The sequence below is a fragment of the Elgaria multicarinata genome, chromosome 11, assembly GCF_023053635.1.
Source record: "Elgaria multicarinata webbii isolate HBS135686 ecotype San Diego chromosome 11, rElgMul1.1.pri, whole genome shotgun sequence".
Classification (NCBI taxonomy): Eukaryota; Metazoa; Chordata; class Lepidosauria; order Squamata; family Anguidae; genus Elgaria; species Elgaria multicarinata.
This window is the reverse complement of record NC_086181.1, coordinates 48,072,124-48,088,754: the sequence shown is the minus strand read 5'-3', so window position 1 is coordinate 48,088,754 and position 16,631 is coordinate 48,072,124. Positions and strand designations below refer to the sequence as shown.

The 16,631-nt window shown below is 59.2% G+C and overlaps 2 protein-coding genes across 2 annotated transcripts in view; one reads left to right on the top strand and one right to left on the bottom strand.

Annotated features, from left to right (window-relative positions):
* INCA1 (inhibitor of CDK, cyclin A1 interacting protein 1) overlaps nucleotides 1-16,631 on the top strand; it is a 222,711-nt gene that overhangs the window by 25,802 nt on the left and 180,278 nt on the right. The window lies entirely within an intron of this gene.
* Nucleotides 718-6,506, bottom strand: PFN1 (profilin 1). Its single transcript, XM_063137845.1, has 3 exons — nucleotides 6,297-6,506; nucleotides 2,124-2,316; nucleotides 718-1,185 (listed from the first exon to the last, which is right to left on the bottom strand). The coding sequence occupies exons 1-3, from the start codon at nucleotides 6,426-6,428 to the stop codon at nucleotides 1,088-1,090; spliced, it is 423 nt and encodes a 140-aa protein (XP_062993915.1). The 5' UTR covers nucleotides 6,429-6,506; the 3' UTR covers nucleotides 718-1,087.

The following is a 16,631-nucleotide window of genomic DNA, read 5'->3' as shown; positions in this document are numbered from 1 at the left end:
GTCCCCAGGCCAGTAGCGCCATGGAGCCAGGGCGGAGCGTGCAGAGGATCGGGCTGGTCAAGCCCCACGGGCCCTCCCTGCTTGAGATGAGGGGGCTGCCTGGAGGGGAGCCAGCGGCACCCACCCACCCTGCTTTGGAGCAGCAACACGGCCGGTCACCCCAAGCGGCTGCCTCTGGGCACCATTAGCCGCTCCGTCGGGAGGGCGGTTCCCCCCTTAACTGATCCTTGCTGGCACCACCCAAAGATGCAACACTGAGAGCGACCTGTTCTTGCACACACAGGCTGGAGCACGGCAGCCATTGTTCCGAGGAACAAGAGGGCTTCTGTCCCAGCCCTCCGTTCAGTGATTGTTCTCCCCCACCCCCAGGGAGGAGCGAGGGGGGAGGACCGGAGGGATTTGCATCCAGTCGGGAACGTCCTCATGGGGTGCACAGGTGCTGTGCCCGCCCGCCCCCTCCCTGCCTCAGCACCTAGGTTCTTGACCCCTGGAATTGGGGGGGGGCAGCAACTGATTAGCCAGGGAGGTGAAGAGAAAGGGGGCAGCCTTCAGGGGCCAGATGTGGAGCCTTGGGGAGGGGGGGAAGCTGTGGGCCGCACCCTAAGCGGTGTGTGGGGTGGGGGGGCAGTCCAGCTACATTAAGCCCAGTGAATCCAACCTTTGCTCGGATAAACTAGCCCAGAGCCGCGCCTCCCACCCCCTCCATCGGACACAGGCTTTAGAATTCAATTTCTTTTATTTATTTTTCTTGTTCCAATATAGTTTTCTTAACCAAAAAAACTACACCTTGTAACAACCAGAAAATTTGGCAGCGATAAGGATTTGTGATAGAAAAATGGCAAAGAAAATAGGGGAGGAGGTGTGGGGTGGGGTGTCAGGGAAGGATTAGAAAAAAATTGTAGAAACCGGGGGGGGGGGGGAGCAGTGAGTGGGGGGTGGGGAGAGAATTGGAATATGCGGCGATCCGGCGCCGGGGTCGGTCCCACGATGGTTAGGCCGGGGGCCCCGGGCGGTCACAGCCACCTTGGACATCCTTACACCGTTCCATCAGTAGTACCGCAGGCGGGACGAGGCGGGCAGAGGCGCGTCAATACTGCGACCGCCGCAAGTGGTTGGCCATCTCGTAGCACTTCTTGTTGACGCAGCCGCCGTGAACGCCTTCCTTGCCCATCACGAGGACTATCGCTGCGGGGGGGACGCAAGAGGCACGGTCAGTGGCGGGAGCCCAAGCCCACCTGACGCAGCCCCCCCCCATTCCACCCTGCCTATTCTGGATGCCGCCAGAGAAGGACCTGATGCTGGACCGGGTGGTTGTGCCCTAGGGCCATATTTTGAACCCGTAACGCTCAGGGGCAGGTTTACTGGCCAGCGAGTGGCTTGTTCCAGGACCTCTGGATCCACTCGTAGCTCGCCTGGCCAAGGGGGAAAAGCCGCCCTGCACAGTGGTCTAGAAAAGACCTGCTGTGGGCTGGAGAGGCACTGGGAAATTTTTTTTGGGGGGGGGGGGGCTTTGGCAGTCAAACTTCATAGCAGCTTACAATGACTTCTGCCTAGTCTGGCTTAGCCAGAAGTAACGCCAAGTTGACTGAGAAATGCAGTCCAAGCAACGGCAACTCAGCCCTTTGCCCACAGGAACCTGAATGCTGGGCTTGACCCCTCCCCACCATGTCAAGATGAGCCCCAAGGGGCAGGGGACGAGGCAGCCCTGAGCCCCTCTCCCCAAAAGCCCCTGGGTGATGTAGCTCTGGCAATTTTCCTGGGACGAAGCTGGGGCAGTGGCACCCCGCCCCCTCCTTCCCCCGCGGCCAGGCACAGCCCCCTCCATTCCAGGCTTGGCTCTGATTGAGCAAGGTTTATGCGCCCCCCCCCTCCAGCTGCCTTAACATGCCCGAAGACACTGGCCACCTTATCTCCAGAGAGGGCTGGATGAGGCCACAGCTGCTTGGCCCACGGCCCCCTCTCAAGCGGCCTGACCGAAGAGGAGCCCCCCTGGGCACAGCTGTTGCAGGAAAGAATGTAGCGAAGAAATCCGGACAGCTGCGGGAGATCCGGACAGGAAGAGGAAGGGGCCAAACGGGGGTGGGGGTCCTGGCTCTCCACGCGTTCCCACCCCCCCGACTCACTCTTGTTGGTCATGGCAGCTGTGATGTTGAAGGTGGGCGCTCCGCCGGTGCTCTTCGTCCGCAGGTCCATGGTGCACTCGCCATCCATGTGCAGGCTGTCCCGGATGACAGAGCACTTCTGCCCGCCCAGCGTCAGCCCGTTCACAAACAGGTTGCTCCGATCCTTCCCCACCAGGATGTTCACTTCCGCAGGCTGCCAGGACAGAGGGAAGCAGGTGAGCTCCGGCCCCCCAGAAACAGCTGCCCCAGGGCTGCATCCGACAAACACCCCTCCCCAACAGCGAGGTGGATCAGAGGGCAGCCAAGCCCAGAGATCCAAGGAAGGGCTTGGGGTGGGGGGCTGGAGGGAGCAGGAAGCAGAACGTCTTCAGTAGAAGAACCCCAGCAATGGTCACCAGCCTTTGCACCCAAGAACACACACACACAAATCTCTCCTCTGGCTGGGAGAAACCCTTTCCTTCCGGGTTAAGGACTTCAAGGGCAGGGAAGAGCACCCACACGGGTGGGCACAGGCCCTACTCAACCACCCCTTGCCCAGCCAAACAAGCCCTCTTCTATTTCGTGGGAAGGGGGAAGATCCACGGCTCCTCTGGGAGAGAAGCCGCGCAGGGCCTCCGCCTCGGAAGGACGGCCCCTCCAGCTGGAGAGAAAACCCCGCCTAAGAAGCAGGACGGTGGGGCTGACCCTTGGGGAGGCCTGAAACCAGGCGGCCGGCCACCACTTCCTGCCTCGACGGCGGGCCTTCTCAGCAGTGGCACCGGCCCTTTGGAAAACCCTCCCTCCTTCCCTCCCCCGTGCAGTTTGGGAGGCAGAAAATGTGGCATCTTTCATGTGGCCTCCTGAAAACGCGCTTGTTCGCCCAGGCTTGGAATGAAATCCATCCCACCAGTCCATCTTGCTGCTCTTATTGGAATTGCTTGTAATACCGTGTCTTAAATGTGATTTTAATATTTATATGTGAGCCACTTTGGGATTTTATTGTATTCAGGGGTATATAAAGATCACAAGAAAATAAAAACTAAACAGAAGTGTGCCTGCTACACAGGGAGCGTCATCTTCACCCGGAGCTATGGGGATCTGTCCGCCCCACTCCTCGAGGCATTCAGAGATGGGGGCCGAGACGCCTTGAGCTCTCTGGAGCATTTTTCCACCCTAAAAGGAAGGAAGGGAGGGAGGGAGGGAGGGAGGGAGGGAGGGAGGGAGGGAGGGAGGGGGAGCAAGGCAGCCCTGCTGGCCACTCCGCTCACAAGGGCGCCGCGCACCGGCACTCGCTGGGCCCTCTTGGCCAAGGGGATCCCAGGGCCCATGTTCCGTGAGCCGAGGTGTTTGTGGGGACATCTTGAGGGCGGGACTTTGGGCACGCTGCTGCCTTAGAAGCACCCAGCTGTCCCCCGCTGGGGCTGCCCTGACTCCCCCAAACGCCACCCCGGGTGTCTGCTCAGCCCTAAACCGAGGGCAGCCCTCCCAGAAAGGCAAAGCACCGGCTGCTTTGAGGCAGATGCGGGCAGCCATTTCCCCCACCCCAACACCCCCCAGGAGGGGCTTGGTTGGGAGAACGCAGATGCTGCCGACGCAGCCATTTCATGGTGCCAGCCAGGAGCCCGTCTGGGCAGAGAAGGGCTTGGCTGTCCAGCTGGCAAACACAGCGCCGGGACCCGGTTGCACATTAACTCAGGGGCAAGACTGAGCAGAGTGAAGAACAGGAGTTCTGATCCCAGCTCCTCATGCCACCGCCCACTAGGCCTCACTCCCCTCCTAGACACAGAAGGCTGTGTCCCACTCCCTTTCACCTCCTCCCAAGCAATGGAGGCGTCCTGATTTCCATCTGCCCCTCCCAGCCTGCCTGCCAGAACAAGAGTTGTTGCCGGCCGGCCGGCCACCCTCTAGGCCAGGCCTCACCGAGGAGCCGGGCCTCCGGGCTAGCGTGCCTTCAAGGGCACCTAGGACGTCTCAGCTAAGCCCCCCCAAGGGGGAGAGACCTTGCTCTGGCCCAGCAGAGGCAGGACCTGTGTGCGTGTCTGAGCAGGGGCTACTCACCACCCAACTGATGCCTGCCTGCCTGCCCCCCCCTCCACACCTGGGGAAATAACCAGAGGCCCCCACCCCGGGGAGACCCAAGCTTGCACAATTTGGAAAAACCTGAGAGACAACTGAAGCTGGGATCCCCACCCCCCAGCCGGCACATGCACACCGCACACACACACACCGCTTGCACTTCCGCTCAAGATGGGAAGTGAACAAGCAGCATGGAGACGTGGGGGGGGGCACGCGCCATCGTGGGCTGCCCCTTCCTCCCTGGGGTGGGAGCGCCAGGAAAAGTACACACACACACACACACACACACACATGCGCAAAGACTGGGCAAAGGCCACAAGGGCATCCCGCGGGGCGGGGGGTGAGTGGAGGAAGGGATTCTTCAGGCCTTTGCGCCTCCTGCAAAGGGGGGGGGGGAAGACGGAGAGTCCCGCTTTCCTCGCCCAGGGCAGAGGCTTGGGCCATGCCTGGGGAGGGTGCCAGCCAGGGGAGTCTCCTCCTGGCCTTCGCTGGCACAAAGTTCAGAGACTGGGCTGGGCTGGGCTGGGCTCGCACCCCACCCCCACCCCCACCCCACTCCGTGTCCGGGGCCTGGGCAAGGTGGCTCCCCCTCCCCCTCAAGAAGCACAAGCGTTTTGCAGCCAAAGCCTGATTCCCAGATTTCCACTGGCCCAGGAGCTGCCTGGATTGCTCAGAGATTAGCCGCAGCCGCTGAAAGGAATCCAGCGCTGGAGACGTGGCACTGGGGGAGGGGAGGGAGAGAGGGAGGAAGGAAGGGAGGAAGGAAGAAGGGCCCGCTCCAACCGCCAGCCGTGCAGCAGCGCCGGAGCCCGGGTGCGCGCCGAGGGCCTGAGCCCGCCTGGCTCTGGCGGGAGGCGCCGCGGGGGCTGCCCGAGTTTCTACAACTTCCAGAGTTCTCTTCCGCCCGCCGCGGCTTTGCGCAAGGCCGATGGCGGGGGGGAGGGGGCGGATGGGAGGGGGCGGCCCAGTTCATGATGCCACCAACGGCTCAAGGCCCTTTCGGTGGCGCGCTGTGGGTGGAAGCCCCGCGTCTCAGCGCCCCACCTGTATCCTGTTTGGCAAAGGAGGCGGCGTCGGGCCGCTTGCCCCACATCCTGGAAAGTCAGCCCCACAAGGCGTGGAGGGGGGAGGGGGGGAGAAGAAACACGGCCCAAAATAGGCCACCGCAAGCAGTTCCTGGGGTGGGGAGAAGTTTCCGTGGCCGAGAGGAGGGCTTAGCGAGGGAGGGGGCGGGCGGGGGGGGGAACCGATGGGCTGGGGCAAAGTAGGCCCGGGGGCCGCGAGACGCGCGCGGCCTGGGAGGGCCCCCGAGTGGGGGTCTCGCGGCTCGAGGCGGCCCGCGCCCCTCAACCCGGCCCGGCCGCAGGGCGTGGCGCGGACCACTTGGGGGCTCCTCGCGCGCGCTGGCCGCGCCCCAGCCCTAAACTTCAGCCGGGTCGGGAAGAAAGGGGGCCGCCCCCGCCCCCACTGCAGCGGGCCCAGGCCGGAAGGGGGCCGGCCCCACATTCCAATCCGGGAGGGAGGGGAGGGGAGGGGGCGCCAGGACGTCTCCCTGCCGGGCCCACGGAGGCGCCCTCCCTCGCCGAAGCCCGCTCAGCCGCGCCTTGCCTCTCTTCCCCCCTCCCTCCACCACCCCCGCGCGCCGAGCGGCTTTGCAGTCATTTCCTCTCCCGGGCGGGGCGAGGGCCGTGGCCCCGGAAAGCCCCCGGCCCACCGCTGCAGCAGGCCCGGCCGGGAGATGGGGGGGCGCCGGAGCGAGCGACGGGGAGGAAGGGAGGGAGAGGGCCGGGGGCGAGGCAGGCGGGCTTCGCAAGAGGAAGTGGTGGAGCCGCTTCGCACAAAGGAGGCCTTGGGGGGGAGGAGGAGCTGCCGCCGCCGGGGGAGGGGGAGCCAGGTAGCGCCTCGTTGCAGCAGCAGCAGCAGGAAGCGGCTTTGTGGGGGGCCTCGGCGCCCTCCTCCCCCTCCTCCCGGCCCCCGCCGCGCTCGGGAACTTCGCCCCGGAGGGAAGCGCCGCCGGGCCCGAGCGCGCTGTGCGTGTCTTGCCGGCCGGCCGGCCGGCCGCCTCCCTTTCCGGCTGCCCTGCCTCGTGCCCGGCTGGGGCTGCGGCCCTGCGCTCACCGTGATGTTGACGAAGATCTTGCCCGGCGCCGCGGCCCAGACGGACGGCACGTCCTTGTAGCCCACGATGGCCGCGTCCTGGCAGGTGTCGTCGGCCATCAGGCTGTCGATGTAGCAGCTCCAGCCGCTCATGGCCGCAGCCGCCGCTTGCGCGCTTGCACCGGAGGAGGCGGAGGCGAGGCTGCTCGTGCCCGGGCGCCCGCGCAGCAGCAGCAGCAGCAGCGAGAGGCGGTGGCGGGGCGGGGCTGGCGCCTGCCTCGGCCGCCGCGGAGGCGAGTCGGGGCGCGGGAGCTTCTTCGGCGGGGCCCCCGAGAGGGAGTCCGAAGAGGCGGGGCGGGAGCGGCGGCGGCGGCGGCTGCTTCTGCTGGGCACGCCAGGAGCGACTCTCGCGCCGCGCCGGAGGAGCGAGCAGAAGAAGGCGGCGAGGGAGGGCCGGACGCGAGGAAGGAAGGAAGCCAGGGGGGCAAGGCCAGGCGGGGCGGGGGGAGGAGGAAGCGGGCGGGGGGCGGGGCCGCGGGGGGAGGGGAGCCCTGCATGCGCACGCGCGCGCTCTCCCCGCCGCCGCCGCCGCCGCCGCCGCCTTGTCTCATGCCCGGCCAGAGGGCGCGCGCGCGCGCAGCCTGAGCAAGCGGGGTGGGGTCTTCGGCTTTTCGACTTTTAAGTGCAAAGGCAGTGCAGCCCCTCCCCCCGGGGCGCAGGGCGGCTCCTCGCAAGAGGCAACTGCTCAAGGCGCTTGCCTTGCGATCCCTCCGCAGGCGCCGGACTACTTCCTTTCTCCCCCCCCCCCCCGGGAGGCTGTGGGGCGCCCCCCCCCCCCCGGGACTCGTGCAGGGCCCTTGCAGCGCCGCCGGCCCCGCCCGCCTTCGCAACTTCTCCAAAGCCCGGGACTGAGGCGCTGAGAGCTGCCCGGGACCCCTTTCCACCCCGGGCGAGAAGGCGACAGCAGGGCAGCGGCAAGGCTCGTGCCTTCATACGTTCGGGCCGGGGCTGGGTCGAGCACGGCCTGGCCGCCGGGGAGGCCGCTCTCGCCAGGCTCTGAGCCCCCCCCCCCCGCGCCCCCAAACGCAGCAGCTCCGGCCACGGGTCCCTGCCGGCTGCCGGTGTTAACGTTGAACGGCCGTCGCGCCTCCCTTCGGCCACACGTGTCCTCTCCTTCTCGGGTCCCTCTACGACCCGCTGCACTGGGCCGCTTTGCCCGTGTCCAAATGGAGCCCCGCCGCGTTGCCCAGCCTGCCCACGGCCCCATCCCTCCCGTGGGGCAGCCGAAGCGGCGGGGCGGGTTGCTTTCACCGGGACAGACACCCCGCTGGCCAGCCGGGGGCAGGGCGGGGCGGGGCGGCGGCGGCGGGGCGCTGTGCAGCCAGAGCAAGGCGCGCGCGGCCTCGCCTGGGCGAAGGCCAAGAGGTGGCCGCGGCCGGGCCCCTCCCTGGAATGTGTGACGAGGGCCGAGCGCTTCCCGGCTGGCATGTGCAGAGCGCGCGCGGCCCTCTCGCCCGCACCTTCCCTGGGCCAGGCGGCGGCCGGGGAGGCGGGCGTGGAGGAGCCGCAGACGCCTCCGCTCGTCGGGGAATGGCGTGGCGGGAGCGTGGCTGGGGCCGCCGCCTTTCCCGAAATAAGCTTTCTTTGAAACACCTTTCGTTTAAAGTTTACTCAGATACGAAGTTTAGGACCGGGGACGAAAGGGCAGCGTCTATGGGGGTAATATCGCTAGATGCTTGCGGAGAATTTCCTGTGTGCCAAATTCGTCCCGGTTGTGAAGGCGGCCTTCGTGCTCGTTCCTTTTACATGGGAAAACGCAGCGGACCTGCGCCGGCTGGCGTCTTATCCCATGCCTTGGCTGCCCGATCCAGGATTTGGCAAGTGCTGAGCCGATGTAGGAAGACGCACACGAGTGCGCAGAGGTCAAAGAGGCGTCCACGAAATTAAAAACAACTTAGTTTGTGTAACGTACTAGATTTACCCTTCCAGTATCCGAGGCAGAAAGCTGGTGTACACCAATTGCTGGGGAACATGGGTGGGAGGGTGCTGTGGCACCATGGTCCTGCTTGTGGGTTCCTGGTCCAGGGCTGCCTGGCCCCTGTGTGAACAGAGTGCTGGACAGGATGGACCCCTGGTCTGATCCCGCATCAGGGCCCTTCTGATATCCCTGCGTCAGTCTGTCCATGCCCAGTGGATCCTCCCCCCCCCCCCCCTTACAAGCACACATGTTCACTCAGCACTAAGTCCCACTGAGTTCAAAGGAGCTGACTGCCAAGCAGGTGTGTTTGTTTTAATAAATGCATAATAATTTGTAATAAATAGAATTTTCTAGGTGTTCTACAAATACTTTTAAAAAATTCCAGCCTATTTTGTGTACTTAGTTGTTCCCTTCTTTTCATATAAACAGACACACTATGTGATTTCCTAAAACCAGACATTGAAAGAGAAGATTTAAACAAAACGAAAAACACAGTAGCAACATTTCACCTCATGAAATTCTGAAAAAGCCATCAAAATGAGATTGTCTCCACTGCCCTTCGAGAAGCAGAAGCAGGGCCCAGCAAGCCTCTCTTGGGAGGTCAAGCCTAAAGCCCTGCTGGAAGAGCCCAAACTTGGGGACCCCCGGCCAGACCGCGGAGCGAAAGAGGAGCTGAGTTCTGAGGCAGGCTGTGGGGAGAGATCATTTGGGAGCTCTTCACTGCCCCCTTTTGTTACGGCCACCCTAGACTAGATGGGGTCACCCCTCACTGCTCATCCCTAACTCAGATCATTTATGAACAAGTTTAAAAGCAACACAGATCCTCAGGGCCTCCCACTGTTTATAACCACCTCTTGGGAGAACCGGGCGTACTCTCCGATTTCTGTGCTTTTAACCAGTTTCTGGTCCATAGGAGGACTTCTCCTATCTCGCTTTCTTTTGCAGAAGCCATGTTAATTCTTTTTTCAGCAGGGCTTGTCTTTCTGTATGCGTGATAATTTTATCTTTTACACTGCTTTCCCACCAATTTACCCAGAACAGAACCAACCTGTTACAGTGGCTCTGATCCTACCTTGTTGGTCGGTCTCAGAAGGTGGTGATGGGAGCCGCAGTCCCTGTGGCCCATGGGGTGTACGGCACGCTTCCATCTCCCCCCCCCCCCTATGCTGTTGAACATCTACATGAAACCACCAAGGGAAACCGTCTGCAGGTTTGAATGCCAGAGTCACCAATATGCAGACGAAGGACCCGCAGCTCTACCTTTGTTTTCCATTTACTAATTCCAGGAGGACCGTGGAACTCCTGAATGGAACTGGGAGGGAGGGAGGAGGGCAAACAGGCTGAGATTTAGTCCAGACCAGACAGTGGGGGAAATCTGCTCATCTGGATGGAGGGATTGGACGGGGCTGCATTCCCCCTCAAGAACCAAGTGAGATGCTTGGAGATCCTTCTGGACTTGGCAGCAGTAGCCAGGAGTGCCTTCGATCAGCTTCGGTCAGTAGGTCAGCTGCAATGGAATGGAATCCATCGCAGTGGAAACTGCAATGGAACCAGTGACCTAGGGAGGTTGTGGGCTCTTCCGCACTAGAGGCCTTCAAGAGGCAGCTGGACAGGCATCTGTCGGGGATGCTTTAGGGTGGATTCCTGCATTGAGCAGGGGGTTGGACTCGATGGCCTTGTAGGCCCCTTCCAACTCTGCTGTTCTATGATTCTATGACCCTTATCTAGGGAATGAGGACCTAGCCTCACTTATGCAGGCCCAAGTCACGTCCAGACTGGAGTTCTGTAACTAACCCTTTGTGGGGCTGCCTTTGAAGTCAACTTGGATGTCCTCATTTGAGCTAGATGGCCAGATCATATTGCACCAATTCTGTGCCAGCTGCACTGGGTGCTCCGCATTTCCAGGCCCAATTCAGGGTGTTGGTGGTTACCCTTTGAAGACCAGAATGGTCTGGCAGCAGGCTATTTGGAGGTCTGCCTACACCTATATGAACCTTTCTGGGTGTTAAGATCCTCTTTGAGGCCCAGCACCAAGGTCAGTAAGATTGGTGGGCACTCGAGGGAGAGCCTGCTCCGTGGCGGCCCCTGCCCCCAGGAATTCCCCTCAGAGATATACAGCTGCTCCATCCTGTGGCTGCTTTTAAGACAGTTGTAAAAAGTCATCTCTCTGTCTTTTAATTGAATTTTTGTAATATGAGTTGTAAGTTATTTAAAAATTGTTTATATTAATATGATCCTGTTATAAACAGCAACAAAGAATCTTGTGACACTATAAAGATGAGTGGTTTTATTCTGGCATAGAATCATAGAGTAGCAGAGTTGGAAGGGGCCTACAAGGCCATCGAGTCCAACCCCCTGCTCAGTGCAGGAATCCACCCCAAAGCATCCCTGGCAGATGCTTGTCCAGCTGCCTCTTGACACGCTTTAGGGTGGATTCCTGCATTGAGCAGGGGGTAACCTTTCATGGACTGTATCCTGCTTGTCAGATGCCTGAAGAGTTATAGAACACACATGCATCTGATGAAGTGGACTACAGCCATGGAAATATATGCCAGAATACCCTTGCTAGATTTTTTTTATAGGTGCCACCAGACTCTGTTGTTTTTACAGCAGTACATACTAATACTGCAACAACTCTGGAAATTATTTTATTAATGTTTGTTTTATTGATGGTGAAAGCTGCCTCGGGGAGACTATGGTCTTGAAAAGTGGCTAAGAAATGGATTAAATAAATACATTTACCGGATCCTTTTTTAAAAAATTGGTGTAACTTTGGCTACTTTCCAGTCTGCTAGTACAGAAGCTGATTTAGGGAAATGTTACATATTTTTGTTAGAAGATCAGCAGATTCATATTTGAGTTCCTTAAGAACTCCGGGACATCGGCACCATCTGCACCAGTATTACTTCCTGTGACTTAGAAAACTGATTATATTAATGTCACTTGAAATAGCATTGCCCTTTTTTTGCAGCTGCGCACCACGGACTTCTGTTCTGCTCATGGCTTTTCAGAATCCCAGCAGGCTCCTTTGCACATGTGCTCCTCCCAGGCAGGTCTCCCCTCTCCATTGCCTATGCATTTGTTTTTGGGGGCCTAAATGCAGAGCTTTGCATTTGTCTCTGCTGAATTGTCATTGTTGACATTGATCGTGATCTGCCTTGAGAGTGCATTAGCGAAGTTGGGGCGGGGGGAGGCTACCGGTCTTTTTCAAACAAAATCACTGATGCCTGCATCCAGGCAGCCCTATTGCTCCCCACCCCCCACCCCCGCTCGCTGGCTGATTGTCTGAACCTACCCAACATTGAGAAAAAAAACTGTATGTTGTCCACATGTTCACACAGCTGATTTCACCAGCAAAGGCAATGGCCACACACGGCTCATTGGCAGGGCTTTGTGTGCAAAAGTTCCTAGGTTTTGTCACTGGCCGTACCTCCAGCGAGGGCTCAGAGAGTCAAACCCACCCACCCACAGAACCCTGGAGTGCTACTGCCACTCATGTAAACCCTCCTGCGCTGGAGGGACTGTGGGTCTGGCTCAGCAGAAGGCCGTATCCACTGTAAACCTCCCTGAGCACTTAGTTGAAGGGTAATTCAGACCTTAAATCAGGGGGCTGGGAACCATTTTTGGTCCAAAAACCAGGTGGCATCAGGGAGGGGGTGCCGCCCCAAAGCCCCTCTTCTAACGTCGTCCGGCTGTTCCCCACTCGTTCCTTTCTCTCTGTGCAGAGAAAGGGGCCCGGCGGGCACTTGGAGGAATGACTCCGCCAAGCGTTGGCCGAGTCGGGCGCTTCCCTTTGCGCCCTGGCCCAATGGCAGTAGCGGGCGAAGGCAAGGGCACTCAGCTGGCACTTGGGACCCGGGGGTGGGGACTCTCGGTGCAGAGCAATGCCCAATGGCATCAGGGAAGGGGCCCTGCAGACGTTCCTCTGCGACCCGGACTGGGAACCTCGATCCACGGGCAGGAGGTTCCCCACTGCTGCATTGAAGAAATCTGCCCCAGCAAGGGGCTTCGGTGCTCCCAGCCCCAGCTAAGCCATGATCAGCCACAGGACGAGGCGAGGTGCCCCTCCCATTGCTCAGCCTCATAATGTAGAAAACCAAGATGAATTTCTCCACCGGTAAGGAAGTTGCCCTCCTTCCTTCCGTCCTTCCTGGAAAGAAGGAGCCTAAAGGTGGGGGAGGGATTTGTCCCTCATCCAACCTCGCAATGGGCCCCAGCTGTTCAGGCCTGGAGAACCCTTCTTGACTCGCCCGCGTGCGCCTGGTGCCGCCCCTGCCTCTCTGGTAGGCAGAGCCCAGGGCAATTCTGCTTCCTAACCCTGGCGGGGGGGGGGGGGCTGCTCTACGTGTGAAGCCCCGAGCCTGTGGCCTGAGCCACTGAGCTCAGCAGTAATGCCTGATGAGATTAGGAGTCTTTGACGCCTCCTTGATTAAGGCGAGTCCCATCCCTGCTAATCGGGTTAAACCTGGCGATAGACACGGCCCTCGCCTTCCGTTCGCCGGGAATCTGCTAGGCAGAGCTAGTGACATATCCCCTGGAAGCCAGAATCCCACGGGCCTGGGCACCTACATCTGGCCAGATGAGGACCAAAAAGGCTTTCCGCCCACTGCTTCCGTCAGCTGCCCTTCAACAATAACCTTTAGTGGTGGCTGGCAAGGCTCCTGCGCTTTACAATTCTGTCATGCACAAGAGCCCTTCCTGAAGAAAAAAGATGGCAACTTTAACCTACCACTTAATAATTAGCTGTCTCTGATCAAAAAGAGAACCCAGTACAAGAACTGAGTTTCCGGGTCAGATCCAAGACCATCCAGTCCTAATGCCAAACATAGTTTGCACACTTACCAAGTTGCGTGGATGGTGGCCGCTGTGTTAGACCTGAAGGGTAGGAGATATGAAGTAGCTTTTAAAATACATTGGACCCACTTAGAAAGCTTTTGAGTTTCACAGAACACAAGAGGCAGCTGGACGACCATCTGTCAGGGATGCTTTAGGGTGGATTCTTGCATTGAGTGGGGCGGGGCGACGGGGTTGGACTCGATGGCCTTATAGGCCCCTTCCAACTCTACTATTCTGAGTCTATTATGTCAGCCAGAAGGGAAAGGGAGCAAAACTCCTGGAAAATTGCAATTCAAAATGGTCAGGGATGGCAGAATAAGATATTTCAACCTACTCATTACTCCTAGCCTTAAAATATATTTCAGCATGGATGAGGGGGAAGGAGGGCTTGATGGCTGATGCAGAGCATCGAGGCGGACTGGCACTCTCCACCAACCACCACGTCACCAACCACCTGAGGCCTACGAACCTTTATCTGCCGCCTTCCATGGAGGTGGTCTCCGGTCCAGCCCTCGGCACGCCCAGCTGAAAGGATCAGGTGACAGGAAGGAGGGTCCGCTTGAAACCCCAAAGAGTCCCCTTTGGTCAGGGGAGGCCGTGGTGGGCTCCGGGAACAAAAAGACCGATCTGGCCAGAGTTGGCTTCCCGTCTGAAGCAGTGCCCCCACGTTCCATCTCCCCACAAAACAACAAACATCTTGCTGGGGGAAAATCTAGAACTACCCACAGTTATCAATGCATCACTGGAGGAAGGGGTGGTGCTGACACCCAGGACTGCTGGGTATATTGGAAGAGGAGAGGGGTCTTGTGGATTTGAGGAGGGGGAGATGCCAGAAGCGCAGGCTCCTAGCGTCTCCATCTGGGAAGGGTGTGCTTTCTCCTGGTTAGAGCAGGGGGCCCTTTGGATACTGTGAAGGGGAGTGGGGCATAGGGGGTAGAGCAGGGAGCATGAGGGCCCAGGAGCGTTGCTGCTTGTTCTGGGGTGGGCTTCACACAGCCACACTCAGATGTAAGGTAAAGCGGCTCTAATCCAAGCTCATCCCCAGAGCCCCTGACATCCTGGTGCCTGCTCCTGACAACCGAAGGGGCTGTTGATATGGGGCGGGGAGGGCAGGGCCCCATTATTTCTGTCACAAGGTGTAACCTCTGGGCCTCAATGATTTGAGGCTGGCTCAGCGGTGGGGGGGGGAGGCAGGATTGGTGAGCTAGTAGCTCAGCAAAGGGTGGCGGGGAATACAGCAGAGCGGGCGAGGGGAGGCCCACGCTGCAGAGCTGTGGAGCGCAGAGCCCCAGGACGGACGTCAGCAGGTGAGAGGGGCTTCCGAGGGACGGCGTCTGGGCCCAAAGTGCAGGACGAGCAAATGGGTGACTGCATGGAAACAGTGAGGCTCCAAGAGGGACATGGGTGCAAAACAGAGGAAGGTCTTCAAAGCAACGTTGAGGCGCTGCTTATTCCCAGGTCTACGGAGCTGCAATTCGGGAGCAGGCATCCCTCCGGTTTCAGCAGGGCCTTCGCCCTAGTAAGGGTGACCTGGCTGCCGCCGAAGCCGGGCGTCCTTGGTTGGAAGTGAGCCTGAGGCAAGGTGGGGGATGAAGCCACTGAGTTGTCAGGGTTATTATGGGAACTGAACCCTCAAAGCACTCAATACATGAGGAGGATAAATGTGGCTTATTAGATGCAGCATCCTGTGGGGCTCCTAAGGCTTGCCTGTGCTCGAAGGCTGCCCTATAAAAAGAAAAAAAAAAGGGGGGGGGGGAGAAAGTGCTGCTGTTTTAACTGTTGCCTTGTATTTTTGTGGCTCCAAGCTGGGGGTTTTAACTCAACCACAAAAAATTATGTTGGGAAATGTTGGTAATGGAAGAATTGGGGTTTTTTTTGGCGGGGTTGGGGGCACTTGTGGGTAATACCTGGGGAGAGGTTCTGGGAAGACAGGTTTAGGGCTGTGGGCAATGGGGGGTCCTAAGGCCACGGCGGGTTATGCGGAGTGGGGCAGAGAGGAGTGATTCCATGGGGGCAAGGCTGGTCCTGGGGAACTCTGGGTAATGGGGAGGGGTTGCCGTGGCAACAGGGCCTTGTGACAGAGCTAGGCCTGCCTTGCCTGAGACACCAACAGTCTACTGGATTGTGGGTAATGTAACGCGGTGGGGCACAGGGGGCGGCTGGGGGGATATTGGGGATGAATCCATGGGGTGGGGGGGAGGCATTTTGGATGAGAAGTGGGGTCCTGCTTTTGGGCCTCCTCCGAAACCCCAGCTGCAAGTCCAGGACTTTTCACATGTTCTTTTGAAAACCAGCAAAGGGGCCTCAGAGCCCAAGGAATTATGGGTCACTCTATCTCTATATTGGGTGGAGGGCAGCAGCGATATGGGGTCAGCAGACCCCCCCACCCCCACCCCATACACCCCCCCACACACACCCCATATCTCTCCCGCCAACTCCAGGTGTGAACAGGTGTGTGCCTGGAATCCCGGCTCTGGATGGAGAGAAGCCGCTTCTTAACAGCAGATGGGGGGGAAGAAGTTCAACAGATGAAGCCTCTTTCACCTCCTCTGCATGTCTATGAGTGTGGGGGCATTGAGGGGGGAGGAGGGATCTTTTTTGGGGGGGGGACTAGTAAAGGCTCAGAAATGGCTACAGGCCTTTATTCCATCCTCTCCACACTCCTCCCGGTCAGTCCCAATTATGGGATTGCTCAGACCACGTCAAGGATTCCTGCATTGATCAGGGGGTTGGACTCGATGGCCTTGTAGGCCCCTTCCAGCTCTGCCATTCTATGATTCTATGCCCCAGTGATTACGCCCATCAGTCAATATTTGCAGAGGATGAAACGTTTTGGGAAATAGTGCGCAGATAATTAATTGATTAATTAATTAAATTTATTGGCCAAACTTGATTGTAGGGAGGTTTACAATGATTAAAAATACATCCTCATTAAAAAAAAAAATACTGGGGAGTGGGGGGTGGTGGAAATCCCACAAACCCTTTAGCAACAAGCAGCAGCTGCAAACACAGGGCCACAAAGTGCCACAAAGTGCCGTGCACATGGGGAGCTTTTGCGCACATGGGGAGCTTTTGCGCACATGGGGAGCTTTTGCGCACATGGGGAGCTTTTGCGCACATGGGGAGCTTTTGCGCACATGGGGAGCTTTTGTGCACATGGGGAGCTTTTGCGCGTCCCCCAACGGTAATTGTGTTGGCTCCCGGCCAGCCTCCTTGGCAAAGGAGTTCCCCGATGGGCCTCCGCAACCAAAAAAACCCCTCTTTGCCGCCAGGCTTGCGTCACAGGGTGGCATGATTATTATGGGATGTCCAGAGACATTTCCCAATCTCTCCCTCACACACACATACACACACAGCTCCATGCCAACGGCTGAACTGTAATGCCCATGGGAATGGTAACGGGGACTCAATGTGGCCCGCCAGATGGCGCCATGTGCTGAGCCTGAACACGCACACCGACGCACACGCCTGCAGCTCCCGTCCCCCCCCCCCCCCCCGTCCCCATGAAACCCCATGCCACTGGTCATGGGCAGAAGGACCAG